Here is a 16,261-nt window from a genome sequence, read left to right as displayed (position 1 = left end):
TGTATCCCTCTCAGACACAGTCGTCTCAAGGACTCCACAAACAGTAGATGGCTCAAAGTGTTCATTTTCTCCTGAGGTCCTCTATGTCCTCATAGAAGATGCGGTAGAAAAGTTTTTGCAAAAGCTCTGGGTGGAGAATGAAGACAATGATCAAATGATTGAAACTGAGAGGGTGTCTGGGGCTGTGGAAGACATCCAAAACTTCCTTAAAAGAACACAGACCCCAACACAGGAAAAAAAAGCACAGATTCAGATGGCAATGGAAAGGAATGTGCAGCATCAACACCAAAACCTGGAAGCATTTCTCCAGAAAAATGCTCTCTGGCATCCCATCATCTCCAAAGGCAAAACCTAAGAGCAAAAAATGATCCTCAAGTGTTTTAGGCTCTCTGAAAGATTTCTCTGAAATGTCAGAGCTGGGAGCTGTGCCAGGGTCATCTTCTGATGTTTAGAAATTGTCCAGTAACCTCGCCTTTTTCCTCTTGGTGACAGTCGTCAAAAAATCTTTTAAAATATTGAAGCAGAATTTTAGCACCAAATCCATTTCCATCACCCCCAACCAGTCGCAGCGGATGGCTGCCCCTTCCTGAGCCTGGTTCCGTTGGGAGTTTCTTCCTGTCAGAAGGGAGTTTTTCTTCCCCACTGTCGCCTCGTGCTTGCTCAAAGGGGGATCATTTGATTGTTGGGGTTCTCTGTAGTACTGTAGGGTTTTTAGCTTACAATACAAACAGGGAAGAAACTTGTGATTTGGCACTTTATTTTAAAAAATATTTAAGTAGGCATCAAATAAAAATAATCTAAATTAAAAATACATTCCAACTTTTGTTGTTTTTCCTATGTTGCCAAATCTGTAGAAAGTGTTGCACGTGTGATTTTAGTCATTTGGCATCAATTTGTAGCCAACATGTGTCTGTTTTGGGTTTTTTTTTTACATTCAATAAATCACCAAATTAATACACGCTTTAATACATGTCATTTGATTCTAGATGTAGAACTCCCATCTGAAAATTAGTACCTACCCCACTTGGACAATTTCACTGGACTAAGAACTAAATAAATAAATAAAAACAGATTTAATAAATGTATGAATGTTATTATAGTTGATCCTAATCTGCTGCTGAGCCTTGGAAATGCAGATAACGTAGAACACACAGCAAGAACAACTGTTCAATCTTCTGTGTTACCTGGATTTACATCAGTGTAAGGGACAAAAAACAAGTGTGCTGGTGTGTTTTTAATAACGTTATAGAAACTACAAAATGATAAATAAATACTTTAAAGTTACACTTCTCTCACCAACTAAGTCACCAGCAAGCCATTTAAGACAAGTGTCAGGGTTAATATTAGGTTACCATGCACCTCTTTATCTAATTATCGGTTTATTAAATATTAACTGCATTTTTGTGTATGGCAAAATGAAACGCAGATAACAGAAGAGGTGAAAAAGTAAAAGCTTGTGGTTTTCACAGAATAGTATCTTTAGCAGGTTCTAGCTTTGGCAGCCAAAATCAACTTTTTAGCCTTGTTCATCAGCACAGATGGCATTTTCCAACAAACCGTCCACTGTTACAGAGATCTTCAGTGCCACTATCTTTATTGGGATGTCACACCAGGTGCTAATGTATGGAAACAGCCTGTCGGTGAAGGTGTGTGTGAAGGTGTGTATGTGTGTGTCTGTGTCAGAGTCATAAAATGACAGCTCTCCTCTGTCCCAGTCCAGCTGAAGTCTGATTCTCTTCGGGTTCCTCGTCACTTGCACATCTGACCCCGGGTCTAATGGCGACAGTATTTTGTATTCACCACCACAGAACATCAGCCTCCACAGTGCAGGCCAAATGACTCCTTTCCTCTGACATGAGTCTGTTAACACTCCCAGCACAAAGGCCGTATTGTCCCCAACCTCCACCTCCCAGCTGTGAGAGCCCGAGTCAAAGCCCTCGGAGCTGACAACGGAGAAGAAGTGATCAATCCTCTCTGGATTGTCAGGAAGCTCCTGGGTTTGCTCTCCCTGCCGCACACTGGTCAGATCTTCAGACAGGATTACGCCTGGATGAGCAGTGTTTGGATCCAGGATCACAGGACAGTAGGAAACCATCTCCTTCATCTTGACCCAAACATTGAAGCCTAGGTTGCCCACATGCTGGGCCACATTTATCTGTGCTCCCGAGGCGAGCTCTGGATCATCAGGAAGAGGTTGCTGCTGAACTCGTTCCACTGTAGCTCTGTAGTTCTGCAGAAATGAGACGTTACCAGCTCTCAGCTCATTCTCTGTGTCTTTAATGGTGTGGTAAAGTGCTGTTATCTCTCTGCTCAGAGCCCCAATCTTCTCCTTCATCACTTGACTCTTCTGCTCCTCTTCCTCCCTCAGTGCAACCAACCTGGCTGCCTCCTCCTCTTCTAGAAACTGGTGAAGCTTCTGGAACTGCTCCTTAATGCTCCTCTCTGTGCTTTCAGCCTGAGCTCTAATATGCTCTGCTGTTTGATCACATGTCCCTTTAACCTCACGGATGGCCCTCATTTTCTTTTTCAGGGGTTTTAAGGAATCCTCAAGTTTTTTCTTGTGGTCCTGAGCTGCTTCATCAACAGACTGGAAACGGTGGTTTCTGTGAGCTTCTTGATTTGCACAGATGCTGCACAGTAGCAGCTGCTCATCCACACAGAAGACGCTGAGTTTCTCAGAGTGCAGACTGCAGACGGGCTCAGAGGCTCGCTCCTGTAAGAAAGCCTCACAACGCTTCTTCAGCTCAAAATGAACAGGTGGAACCTCCTTTGAAGACTTCCTCTTGCAGACTGGACACCCCAAATCGTTTTTGTTTGCCCAGTATTTCCGTAAACAGTCATTACAGAAGCTGTGCTTACATGACAGGATGACTGGATCTTTAAATATATCTTTGCAGACGGGACACGACAGATCTTCCTGTAATTTAGACGCCATGTTGCAGTTAGTTCCTCTCTATACTGTCAAGTTACTTTCACTTTCCTTACGATCCTCCTAGGTCTTATTTTTGTGTACTGTCAGCAGCAGGTACAGTACATTGCCAATGGCAGTATTCACAGTATTCCCTGTGGTACTATTGCAGTCCTTCTTCACTGGGAAGTCTTGAATTTAGCGATAAAGTGTCGTCTTTCATCCGTGCGTCCTCAGCAGAGAGAAAAACAAGTTGCTTCCTCATTTCAAAAGAGGGCAGGGCTTCCTGAGTTACTGGGCAGATAAGAAATTGTTGAGTGGCAGTCAAAGAAGGAAGCTGAGGAGCTGAAGTCTGTATTTAGTTTTTAATGTTTATGTGACACATAAATAGAGACTTTTGACATACATGTAAAAATACTATCAGATGATTTGTTTTTCTTCCAAAATAATTGTTGTATTTGTAAATTGAGATCTTTGGCTCAGTGGTTTGAGTTTTGGGGATGTTTAAGTTTTCTCTACTCTTGTATTTATTTATTTTTATTATCTTTTATTATGGTTCTATATTTCGTATATCTCATTGTTTTCATGTTTGCTTTCTTCAGGTTCGTTCTGTGTTTTGGGGATTTATGTTCCCATAGCTCCACAGACTTGTGTTTATGTTTAACTTTTCTTCTGTTTATGATTTCATTGAATCTGGGACTTTGGTTTCTTCACTGCTTTATGTTAATTATAAGTTTGTTGTCCATCTACTGCCTCTGTCTGGTCTCAGTATTAGTTATTTCCGGTCTTATTTTGATAGTCTCCTGTCACGCGTGCTCTGGGTTTTCATCTGCTTCTCTATCTCAGTCAGTTACGACCAGTGGCGGTCCTAGCCTGTTTGGCGCCCCGGGCGAACACTCCCTCTGCCCCCCCCCCCCCCCCCCCACACACACACACACATAAAACATATTAGGGATTGTACATTAACATAAAACTGTTGTCTGAACCATACTGAATTTCACCAGAGAAACACACACACACACACACACACACACATATGAAGAGAGAGAGTTTGCATTGTATGCAAACTGCTACCAAACAGCCATCATAATTCGTCATACAATGAGAACAGGACAAATCAACAATTGACAATGACTAATTAATATTAAAATCTGTAACATAATGTATTGTTTGGAGTTTAGTCGGTTACTGTTACTATTTTTACCATTTCTTTTTGGAGCAACTGTAATCCACATTATTTCCTTAGGGATTAATAAAGTATTCTGATTCTGATTCTGATTCTGATCGTTTCAGGACACATGACCTGCCATTATCCAATGACACATCTGCTTACCTGTATCTTTTGCTCGTTTCTCCTCCTCTTCTTTTCTATTTTTTCTAAACTGAGCACCTGATGGCTTTGAACTTTTCTTGTCCATCTTCCTCTATATACTGGACTGTATGTAGCAGAGGTGACAATAAAGTTTACTTTGACTTCAGCAGCAAGCAGGCGCACCGACGGCTCTCGCGCTCAGTTTTCACCTATAGAATTTCGAAAAAACCTCGGTGCAAATTATAAGTCTGTATCATAATGTCTAGAGTTTTCGTGTTTGTTGTTTTGTTATTATTTTGTTTTATTTTGCGAGTTGGTTATTAGATGCTGCTCCAGCCAGCCAGTGAATCCCCTGCCGCCCCGCCCTCTCCTCCCTATGCCGCAAGCAGCAGGCGTATCTCGCAAACGGAGGGCGCCCGTACTCCCAGCAAATGGGCGGTAGAAAACCGATCGGTGCCTATGCCATTCCCAATATGTGCTGGCTGATGTCGGGGCAGCATGAGTACGAGCAATTTTTTTTTTTTTTTTTTTTTTTTTTTTTTGCCGATGCCCGTGATGCCGCCCCCCACCACGATGCCGCCCCGGGCAACTGCCCGTGTCGCCCGTATCAAAAAGCGCTACTGGTTACGACACATGCTGTGTACTCGGTCTCATGCATTTAGATCAGGCAATGAGACAGAGTACAAAGCTGCGAAGTATGGACGGAGGAAAGCCATTAGAGCGGCTAAGAGGCAGTACAGAGAGAAGCTGGATGGCTTCTGCTCACCGTTGCGTCCTCAGTCCCATCCTCTACACCCTGTACACCCACGACTGTGTCGCCTCCAATGGGGATAACACCATACTGAAGTTCGCGGATGACACTGCAGTGGTTGGTCGCATCACTGGAGGGGACGAAGCGGCTTATAGGAGAGAGGTGGCCGGTGTGGTGTCATGGTGTGAGGACAACAACCTCACCCTCAACACTGACAAGACAAAGGAGATGATAGTAGACACGAGGAAGGAGAGGAGGCCTCACCAGCTGCTGTTTATCTGGGAGAGTGAAGTAGAGAGGGTGAGCAGCTTTAGATACCAAGGTGTCTACATCACTGAGGACCTAACCTGGACATTGAACACCACACAGCTGGTCAAGAAGTGTCAGCAGCGGCTGTATTTCCTGAGGAAATTTGGTATGTCGGCCAAGATCCTAGAAGAAAAGCTTTTTTCTGAGCTTTATTGTTTTGTTTATTTTTTTTTGTTTATTTTTTTTTTAAATTAGTGATGTGCAAAGCGAGTCTTCTTGAAACACTGAGACCCATCGCCACAGTGACGCCTGCTGGCCGATTTGGCTATCAACACATGTTTTGGAGAAAGCCAAACAGCTACAGAAATAAGCTGTGACTGTAATGATCAGTGTCCTTCAGCATTATTCTCCCTTTGTCAAGACTCGTGTTGCTCACAATGAACCAATTTATAAAGTCAAACATACATAGACAAGACTGCAGTGTTTGCTGCAATAACTGGACAGATTTACAGTCGATTTCGAGCTCAGCCGGCTTCGTATTTTTTGGCTCACGGCTTTCAAACTTTCCATGTGTTTAGCTGTCAAGGAAAGCTAGAAGCTGGTTCACCTCTGCCTTTTGTTTTTAATTAATTTAAAAATATTCATTTAAACGAAATAACACTAAATGTGTTTTCCTTCTTTATAAAACACATTTAGTCACATTTTCATCAGCTAATTCTGACCAATCATAACAGTCCATTTCAGACCCATCGACCAGTAAAGTTTTAAATGATCCTCTGCTGAGCAACCCTGACATAACTTCATGATCACTGATCTCTCTGATTCTTACTGCTATGGGAAGAAGTGCTTTCATTTTCCTATTACTGATACTAACAGAACTGCCCCTAAAACCATCAGTTCACCCAGTTAACAATGCAAATAATATGCTGGCAGACAAAGAGGCATTTAAGGTGAATGCTTCTTTGTAGTAAATTTTTCAATCTTGCTATTCAGCTCTGCACAGCTTAAACCTGCAGATTCCAGTGCACAGTGCACCTGATCACATCTTAATCAGTGTACAAACTGCATTAGTGAGTTTGTTATATATTTGTGAAAGACTTTCTTAAAGTATAATTTTGTAATCTTTTTTAATGAGTTTCTGCATTTGCTGCTCAGTGACAGACTGTGAAACCACATTCATGTTGTGCATTTGCGTTTGCATACATAAGCATTTATTCTCAAACAACACAAAGACAAGCATACGTGAAAAATACACAAATCAGTACCATACAGTGAATGACTGCCATGACTTCTCATTAGTAGTGATTGTGAACTTAATTAGAAAATATTACTTAAGCAGTACGTCTTCCCTTACAACAGCCAGGTGTTTTTGCGTACTGCTGTTGTGATAATGCAGCATGCACGGTTTGGACAGATTATGGAAATGAACTGGAAACTGGAACCAAGCAGAACAAGTAGAGATACAGTGAAGGCAAACATGTCAGTAATGCTGATAAGACAGCTGGTTGATTTCACATGAAACTATTTGTGGTCTCAAAACTGGCAACAGAGGATTGAGCTGATGGTGACAGATAGAGAAGGACTCTGAATGAATCACAACACCTTTGCAATAAACAGTAAAAGTGAACACGTCCCAGTCTTTTCCCCCTCTGCACAGTGCACACCAGGGCTACAGTAAATCTACTTTAAAGCTGGAATAATCCTTTATTTTCATGAGACATTAACATGCTGAATTTTAAAATAAACCATTAAGGTACAAAAGGTTCAACACAACCTCTCGTTTCCCCAGAGTGAAATCTTCAGATTGCTTTCTCTGTCTGCGGTTCATTAAAATAAGTGGAACACATCAGCTGGGTCATTGAGCGTCTCGTCTTCTGAGTGGAGAGAACTGGTGACTGAAGTTGAGACCAGGCACATCGCACAGACAGACACAAAGGGTATTGTGTGTGTTTGCCAGTCTATTAAGAATATACTGTTGCTGCTATTCTGAGTATCTGACGTGCAGCATCATTGAGATAAAGGCATAGAGTGTCTAGTGTAGGTTAACAAAGAAAACGGGGGGAGGGGTTAGACCAGAAAGACGGATTTACACAATCTGCATTCTTTCTAATGGCCAGCAGGGGGCAAATCCTTTGGTTTCAGAGAAAAGTCCAGCTGAACTGTCTATAGAAGTGATTCTGACTTCATTAATGAGCTTAGTGAACACTTTCCTGTTAAATTTATAGGTTTCAGATCTTATACGATACAACATGACAGTCCATTATATAAGTTAAGGACTGATTATTGTAGCCACATTGGTCATGTCTCATCCACAGCTCTGTTTTACAGTGGTGAGGGCGCAGGTACCCAATGTATTCTTCTAAATGATAGGCGAAGACGAAACCTCTGCATCAGTGGTGCTGGTGTAAACCAGAACAAGCAGGAAGATCATCTTCCTATGTGTAATCTCTGACTCTCTGAGCTTGTGTACTGATGCATCATTGAAGTGATGGTCAAACCAATACAGTCATCTGCAAAAAGCCTGATCCATGTTTTATCATCCTTATGGACTCTAATTTACAGAAGAAACATAAAACTGTACTCAATAATACTTTATACAAGTGATTGAGTCCAAAAACCCAAAAGAAAGGTGTTTACTAAGGACAGTTTTAAGGCTTTAGCCAGGATCTGGGAGCCAGAGGAGTAGCCCCCTGCTGGCCATGAGAAAGAATGCACGTTTTATACCGTAGTGTTTCAGAATGAAAAGCGCTGTAAGTCATTTAGAAATCAGTCTAAGCTCACACAACCAATTCTGCAGTTTCCATCTGTCTCTTTTATCTGTTTTAGTATCTGCTTTCTGGGTTTTTGTCAGCGCAGAGAAATGTTACTTTAACTGCTTAGAGATCACAAATGTAATCTGAACAGGACCTATTTTAAACCATGAACGTAAACACAGGGAACATTAACAGTGAACGTGTCGAGACACAAGTCTAGATATGCCAGTGAAAAGAAGAAGAATGAGTCCAATCAGAGAGACAGATGCACCAACACCCACGATCCTCCTCCCCACCAGGAAGAGCAGTGGAGCCAGCAGACGGTAGGCCTCATGTCAGGTGACGGCGTTCAGGTTCTGGCCTCCATCGGTCGGGGTGAAGAACTGGACTTTAGGCACGGCGAGGCCTGAGTTGTTCCTGCGGAGGCTCCCGCTGCTTCCTGCGCCTTTGCGCATGGAGTTGTTGCGTCTCATGGAGTTGCGCTTCCTCAGCGAGTTCTGGTGTGACAGCTCGCTCTTCTGGAGGGTTTGGATTAAGATGGACGGCTTCTCGTCCAGTTCTCTGGCACTGCAGCATGGCGTCGCAACCTGCAGGAGGAACAAGAGAACATTTTGCGAACATCTCTTAAACCAAGTTCACCAGTGGGAAGAGACACTGACCCAAATCAACGGTATCAATGTTTTGCTGTGACTGATGATGATGATGAACAAAAGTCCACCAGGATCTTTTTTGTTTTAGCGTTTACCTTGACTGTGTTGCCAAATTTGGAGTAGTCGACAGAATACACGCCCTCCTCCTCTGTTACTATGGGAACGAAGCGGTGGCCCCACTGGATCTCCTCGGAGACGTAGGAAGTCCGTGCCTGCGTGGTGATGCCCGTCGTCTCCACAACTCCCTCCAGGATGACGATCACCTCTAGGTCGCTGCACTGCAGCTCCATGGCTGACAGGTCGTACAGTGGGCTGAGGGCAGAGTGGGCGGAGTCCAGGTTTAAATATCAGAGTATGTCAGAGTATGTGCAGGTTTCGGTTTTAGTTGTTATTTAAACTGTAAGTCTGTGTTTGTCCAGCAGGTGGCGGCAGGGCATAAACGAGGCTCATCTTCTTATCTCACACTGTTACCCTTCCACAGTTTGCTTTCTTAAACTACTTTATTACTTTTATGAGTTTTCTCTTTCCAGTGATTAACTTTTAAAAGAACTAAAGGTAAAACAATTACATTAAATTATGAGCAGAAAAAGAACCACTTTGGATTATTTTTAAAGCAAAAGCAGCCAAATGCCAATATTCTCTCCTCTCTGCCATTTTCTGTTAACCATAAATCAGCCGAGGGGCTTTCTGGTTGATAACACATCACATATTATCCGTTTGTGTGGACTGTGGAGAACACAAAGTGGGGTTTAGTCAGGTGTAATAAAGCCACAGCCTCTGTGACGTGTTTCTGGACCTGTTTTTGTCGATGATGTGGCAGATGATGAGCGGGGCGAGGAGGAACAGGCTGTTGCTGCCCACAGCGCTCTCCGTCTGCACATCGATCTGATGGATGGGGATCACCTCCCCCTCTGGTGTGGTTGTCTTCCTCACCACCTGCAAGCAGACGAGGTGTAGTCCTAATTAACTAACAGCTCGATTAAACCTGAGAAAAAAAATAGCTTTTGAGTAAATTCTGAGGTAATTAAAAACCAACCACATTAGCAGACATATTAGACTTCATATGTAACTGATATCACCCGGTGCCTGATCCTGTTCAAGTCAAGTCCTTCAAATAAAACTTGATACAACCTCAATTCCTAACTCTACTCAGCTGTAAAATGTAAATACAAATAGAATTTATATACAAATATTTAAACTGAGATATTTTAGTTTTTCAGGTGGGCACCAAGAATCTGGAAAAGCAAGCGTTACTGAAAACAAACAGCTGGAGAGATGTTTAGAAGGTAATGAGGTTAATTAGCAGAGACTGGGTATCAAAAGGGTTGAGAGGTGGAGTAGAAATGGCCAGAGGTTCACCAATCTGCAAAATGTTGCATCTAGAAATTGTGGAACAATTTCAGAAGAAAAATGTGAATAATTGGAATATTTATTATTCTATCTACAGTAAATAAAATCAAAAGATTCAGAAAATTTGGAGAAATCTCTGTGCGCGAGGGATGAGGCTGAGAATCAGTGCTGGATGCCCGGCACATTGCATTAATGCATGAGCTCTGGTCTGCTGAGCAACTAAAATCCTCCATCAGACTAGAATCAGACATCATTCCTCTCCCGAAGGTTTAGCAGCTGCTCCCCAGATGTTCCCAGATGTTTACAGACTGTAGTTAAAAGGAGACAGTCTTTCCCAACAGTTTTGAGACGTGCTATCAAACTAAAAAATAAGCTCATATTTCTCTTGTATTTTAAAATGCTACATTTTGTAAGTTTAAACATTTTCTGTGTCCACTGTGAATAAAATATGGATTTATGAGATTTGTGCACTTCACACAGCATCCCAATATATTTGAAAGTGGGTCTGTAGATACTGTGAGATAGCGACATCGAGGTAAATAGAGTCAAGCTGAAGATTTCTCCTCTTGCCCCTTTGTCGTTATATCTTTACTGCAGCCCCTTATTTAAGCTTTCCTTTTTACTAAGCTACTTGTTGCTTTATTTAGGCAGATAGATACTTCAGTGATTAGAGAGGTGGGGTATATCATCTGAAGTGAAGAAAAGTACCCAGCTGATCATTTCTGCATTTTTGTAGTGAGTAATTACTTAAGTTGTGTTACATGAATAAATGTGGGTAACTTTCTTAGACTGGAGGTGCTCACGGAGATAAAACTGCCACAAACAGCTCGACCAACAGATGAAACTTCAGCTCTGGTCAAAACGTCTTTCACATGTTGGTTCTTTATTCATTGAAAGAATTAAAAAAAAGTCACACTTCAGTTTGTAATAGATGCAACAACTCTGATCATCACATAAGAAGAAAACACTTATGTAATAAAAGTTTTTCTTGTGTTTTCAATAATTCATTTTGATGTTCTGATGGTTTACTTGTTGAACTTTTGTCTTGTTGTTACCTGGAAAGACCTTACGGACCAAAAGTAGATCAGGAAAGGAGGAATAACATTTAATAATAGACATTTTTAAACCCATGTTTGAGTTGCTTCGTTTCTTTTAAAAATGTGAATATTTCACTGAAACTTTAAACAGAATTATTAGAATTATTAGAACTGATCCCAAAGATCATTTTAAAAATCATTTTAAAAGATCATTTTAAAAAAGCATTATCTGGGACTCTCGGCTATTTGACCTTAGAACTGAAGAAGCTTCTCGGATGAGAGGTGAAACGTCTTCAAGCAACTTAAAGAAGTCCAGACGCTTTTCTTTGCAAACTCCTTTGACTTTATTGTAAAAAGATCTCTTGCAATACGTTCCAGGCCCACTAGGGGGCCGTGGCCCACACTGTGATTGGTAAGGGAAAGATAAAGGAAAGCTCAACACACGACAGGTTATTTTGTTATTTGGGAGAGGTCTCTTTTATATGTCTTTGAACATGTAAAGGTTGGTCAATGTCACACATTTCTATGACATCACAGTGTTTACTATTTAATGTTATAAAATCTTTGGATTGTGGTGCAGTGCTGTTTTCTCTTTTGTTTTTATTCTTTAGTTATGATTTGTATTTATTTTACTTTGTGTGTTTCTTCTGATTTTTCATCTTTATTTCTATGTACATTTTATGAGTATATAAAATGAGTATGTGTAAAGCTATATAGGCGTATTTACAAAGTTTACACTTTCTATTAAAAAATGTGGCAGCTAACATCTTAGAGCAGCAATTAGCTGGAAAACGTCTCAGATTTTTTTTCTTCTCTTCCTTTTGTTGTTGTTTATTTGTCTGTTTTGTTAGCTTAGAGAAAAAGGGGGCATAAGTTCTATCAATTTGTAACAACCATGATACTTGCTCCTAATAAAAGATATTTGGAAAACGTCTCAGATTCATATAGAAAAACACAAAAACACATGTTAAGCGAGTTTGATTTTACTGGTGGTTAAAACGAGAGGCTCGCCTGTAACCTGACGGTCGCTCCGATGATCATGCTCTTCCTCAGATCCCCGATACGAATCATGAAGCACAGCCGGTTGTTCCGGACTGCGATCACGGCGTGGCGGCTGAAGATGAGCGTCTCTGCCCGACGGTTCGACTGAGCCGTCTTCATGAAGATACAACCTGAGGAAGTAAAACTCGGCAAGGTTAACCTGAGCAGGTGCTTCTATGCACGCATCAGTACTTATAGGTAAGAACAGAGCAAAGCGCTGCAGTTCTTTTAACACGCCAAGAGTCAAAATAGCTTCACTGCCAGTGTTTGAGTGGAAATGAAGAAGCAGCCGCTGTTCTGGATAAATAATTCGTTTCTCCTGATGTCATCTGAACCCTTTTTCTTCAAGTTAAAAATGAGTCATGTAACCTATCTGACCCAAGAGTCAGAATCATACATAATTAAAAAGAGGGCAAAGGGTCACGCTGGAATTGTGCACTGTAGGGCCAGGCTGCTTTAAACACGCAGGTCAGAAATGTTTTATGTTTCTTTTTGTCTCTTTCAGGAGAAATTTCACTTCCAAATAACTCAAAGACATACTTAAAAACATCCAAAGTGCTTTGCTTCTCAAACAAAAGAAACCGCTTTATTAGATATAGTTTTCTGGTATACTTTGAGCTCCTGAGCACCACGGCCTACCTAAGCACAGTTGCTGACCATGATCACCTTTTTATGACCACACCGCATCCATGCTTACAGCAGGATAATGTTTCATGCCACAAAGCTCAAATCATCTTAAACTGGTTTCTGTGACATGACACTGTGTGACGCTGTAAACATGAAGCGAAAGTCTCAGAGAAATGTTTCTAGCAGCTTGTGACTCTGTGCATGAAGGATTAAAGCAGCCCTGAAGTATAAACAGCATCCAAGGTGACAAAAACTGAGCAAGGTTGATATTTCTGTCTTTTTTAACCCTTTAAATCCTTTGATCAATGGTTTAGATTTTGCTTTCAGTTTTTTTTTCTCACTATCTATTATTTGCTGAACCCTTTTGCTTCATTCACATGAACGCACCGACGTTCCCGGTTCAGGAGGTTTAATCAAAAAAAATCATCTGATGTGTTGGACCTACAAGCAGAAGCAGCGGTTTTAACCATCCATCTTCTGCTGATCCTGTTAGGTTTGAGGTAAACATTTTGTGCACCTTACCCAACATCACAGCATTGATGATGAGTCCTACTATGTTCTGCAGGATGAGGACGGTGATGGCAGTGGGACACTGCTCCGTTATCACACGTTCTCCAAAGCCGATGGTCACCTGAACCTCGATGGAGAAGAGGAAGGCTGACGTGAACGACCTGAAGAGGGGGAGACAAGTTAAATCAGATAGCCCGGGGGATAAAGTATCATGAAATATTCCCCTGGTGCTGCTGGACCTATCGCTTCATGGTTGAAATAAGCTTCACTGTGAAAGAAACAATTGTCACGGGTTCAAAATATTGGGGATGGATACAGGAGGAAAACCAAAATAACAACACTGGTCCGGCCAAGTCAAACGATGATTTTAATGAACACACGTGTGGAAGATGAACACTGCACGCAGACAGCATAAGATCTCTCTCCGAAAACCACACAACAATAGTTTTTATGAAAATCAGGGTATTGGAACGCCCCCTCATGCGTAAAGTAGGTACAATACAATCAATGTTGACAACTTTTAACACATTAAAAGAACTTCTTCTTCTTCCCGAGGCCAGATCCTTCCCGGTAATCTTCTAACTCTGCTTATCCCCTGGAACAAACAGTCTCTCCTGCAAGCATAATCAAACAGCTACAAGGCCTTGCAAACTATTATTTAAATATTTGAACTCTCCCCTACACATGAGTTTAACTACTGCTTGTGTGTGTGCGTGTGTGCCTTGACCTCAGCATTCACTCCGTCTATAAGGACAGAGGCCAACTCTTCATGTGTGCAATAACCTAACTGAAACCATACATGTAATATGTTGAATAAATGTTCTAATCAAATGCCACTACTCAAAGCTTAATAAAAGAATATAAATGAATAAAGGATCATGATGAATAACATGATATATGTGTTTTGTAAGCATGTGCGGCCTTCTACGCTCTACGTCACTTCACTCAATAGATCAGCCAGACATCCCGCTGACTGTAGCTTTTAACCCTTACTGACGTGAGCACAACTCCATAATAAGCACCAAGCGGCAATATGTATAAAGATGATCATGGTTACACCTGCAATGAAAGATTATACGATTATACCAACACCTGTGAATAGAAGATTAACATGAGGTTATAACAATCACTGTAATACAAACGTTAATGTGATGTCAATAGCTTCAATAAATGCTTTAATGCAATGCTTATTATATGAATCTGATGCAATGATAAAATAACAGTAAAATACCTCCTCTCACAATGTAAAACCAGAAACAATGTAAAATAATTATTTTAGTTCAGCTCAGTTCACTCTTTTTCATTGAGGAGCACTTCGACAGCGCCCCCTGCCTTCCGCAGGCTGAATCGCAACCAATTTCATGCACAATGGGCTTAACCTCTAAGATCCAGGTCTTCATGGCTGATCAGGGTTAGGGATGGGGGTCACAACCACCAAGGGGTCAAAATGCATGTGAGATACTTGATGTGTAAGGTCATTTTTTAAATTCAAGTTTTTATTCAGTTTGATTAAACATGTTACTAAAATGCACCCTAACCCTGAATGTCGTTTATTCACAGACATGTTGGATGTTGAGAAGTTAACAGGAAGTAGAGTTGCGGTCTTCAGATCAGGTCTGGTCAAACCCTGTTACTCACGACATTTGCTCCCCAACTACTTTTCCACAAGACTAATTCATAAAGCAAGAAATGATGACAAACATAGAAAAAACAGAGCTGACCTCCAAAAGTACTTTTGATGTGATATTCATGAAGGTCTTTTAATCACTGGTGCGTCAATATTAAAAAGCACGTGAACAAGTCGAAGTCCTGCAGTTAAAATTCAGATAAGATAAAAGTGCAGACGCTTCATCACCTAAAAGTAAATTCAGGACATAAAAATTTTCATGTGAAAAGGTTATGATGATTATGAGATTTAGGGAGTGTGAAAATAAAGCAGTATTTCAATGGAAGATGGAACCGCTACCTCCAGTGGTTCCCGACCATGGATTCTGATCATTTCCAAGAAAGAAGCAAAAGCAAATTTCCTATTTTCCTTTCTGTGTCTTCTCCTTCACTGTGGTAAGGATTCATGGGGGTGAGGGTGGATGCGCTAACATGGAAGTGCCAAAACGCTTTTCACCACATGCAATCTTTCTGCTTCTGCTCTTTTATTTCCCTGAAATAAACGCAGCAGAAGTTCTCTCATTCCCTCTTCTTTCTCTTCCCCAGTTTAAAAATGGAGAATGTTGGCGAAGAGAAGAGGAGGCGGGTGGGAGCTGGGAGGTTTGGATCAAGTGGAGACGGAGACAGAAAGAATTTCGACAGAGAGCAAAACTTGACGAATTTACACCAAACACACTTTAACAACCTCGTTTTCGTAGAACAGATTACATAAAAGCACTCAGGCTTTTCCTTACTTCAGATTTTTTACGCAGTCGGTCTCGTTTTTACGCGTAGGGTCCAGGTCTCCGTGCGCAAATGCCACCAGCCACCAGCTCATGGCGAACAGCAGCCAGCTGCTGACGAATGTCGTGGTGAAGATGACCAGCGTGAAGCGCCATTTAAGGTCCACCAGCGTGGTGAAGACGTCCTGCAGGAATCTCCCCTGCTCGCGGATGTTCTTGTGCGCCAAGTTGCACGAGCCGTTTTTGGCGATGAAGCGCGCTTTGTTCACGCGGTCCCTGAACACCGGCTTGCGGGGCATCCGGGAGACGAGCCCCGGGAGACCGAACTCCTCCGGGATGATGCTTTTCCTCGCCAGCATCTTCTCCTCCGCCCGCCGCTCCCGATGGCAAAGAAAACAGTCCTCAGTGCGTCTTTACGCACGGACGCAGCATGCCCACCAGCAGGGAAACGTTCAAAGACGAGCAGTTATACCTCCGTCGCCTTTCGGAGATGTTTCGGACTGAAGGCAGCGCGCCGCCTCTGCTCTGAGCCTCTGAGGGCTGGGACGGTCTCCACTCTGCTGTTGACGCACTTCCAGAGTCAGGACCCGCTCGGATCAGAGCGCTGCTGCCTTCAGGCCCCCCTCAAAGGCAGTGGGAAAGGGCAAAACCATCGAAACAGCCCGCTTTGGAAGGCCCTAAAATCT

The 16,261-nt window shown here is 42.0% G+C and overlaps 3 protein-coding genes across 3 annotated transcripts; 1 reads left to right on the top strand and 2 right to left on the bottom strand.

Moving 5' to 3' along the window:
• Window positions 1-735: 735 nt before the first annotated feature.
• trim35-14 (tripartite motif containing 35-14) lies at window positions 736-3,203 on the bottom strand. The gene has a single exon (XM_005475843.4). The coding sequence runs from the start codon at window positions 2,933-2,935 to the stop codon at window positions 1,517-1,519; it is 1,419 nt and encodes a 472-aa protein (XP_005475900.1). The 5' UTR covers window positions 2,936-3,203; the 3' UTR covers window positions 736-1,516.
• A 1,571-nt stretch (window positions 3,204-4,774) lies between these two features.
• LOC112842635 (uncharacterized) lies at window positions 4,775-6,707 on the top strand. The gene is made up of 2 exons (XM_025899529.1): window positions 4,775-5,386; window positions 5,476-6,707. Exons 1-2 carry the CDS (start codon window positions 4,873-4,875, stop codon window positions 5,595-5,597), a joined length of 636 nt encoding a protein of 211 aa, XP_025755314.1. The 5' UTR covers window positions 4,775-4,872; the 3' UTR covers window positions 5,598-6,707.
• Window positions 6,409-16,208, bottom strand: kcnj8 (potassium inwardly rectifying channel subfamily J member 8). The gene is made up of 6 exons (XM_003448076.5): window positions 15,588-16,208; window positions 13,201-13,349; window positions 12,022-12,182; window positions 9,420-9,559; window positions 8,719-8,935; window positions 6,409-8,560 (listed from the first exon to the last, which is right to left on the bottom strand). Exons 1-6 carry the CDS (start codon window positions 15,932-15,934, stop codon window positions 8,309-8,311), a joined length of 1,266 nt encoding a protein of 421 aa, XP_003448124.1. The 5' UTR covers window positions 15,935-16,208; the 3' UTR covers window positions 6,409-8,308.
• Between the last annotated feature and the right edge of the window lie 53 nt (window positions 16,209-16,261).

This window comes from Oreochromis niloticus, linkage group LG17, assembly GCF_001858045.2.
Source record: "Oreochromis niloticus isolate F11D_XX linkage group LG17, O_niloticus_UMD_NMBU, whole genome shotgun sequence".
NCBI classification, from domain to species: Eukaryota; Metazoa; Chordata; class Actinopteri; order Cichliformes; family Cichlidae; genus Oreochromis; species Oreochromis niloticus.
The sequence above is the reverse complement of the archived record's forward strand: the minus strand, read 5'-3'. Positions and strand labels throughout refer to the sequence as shown.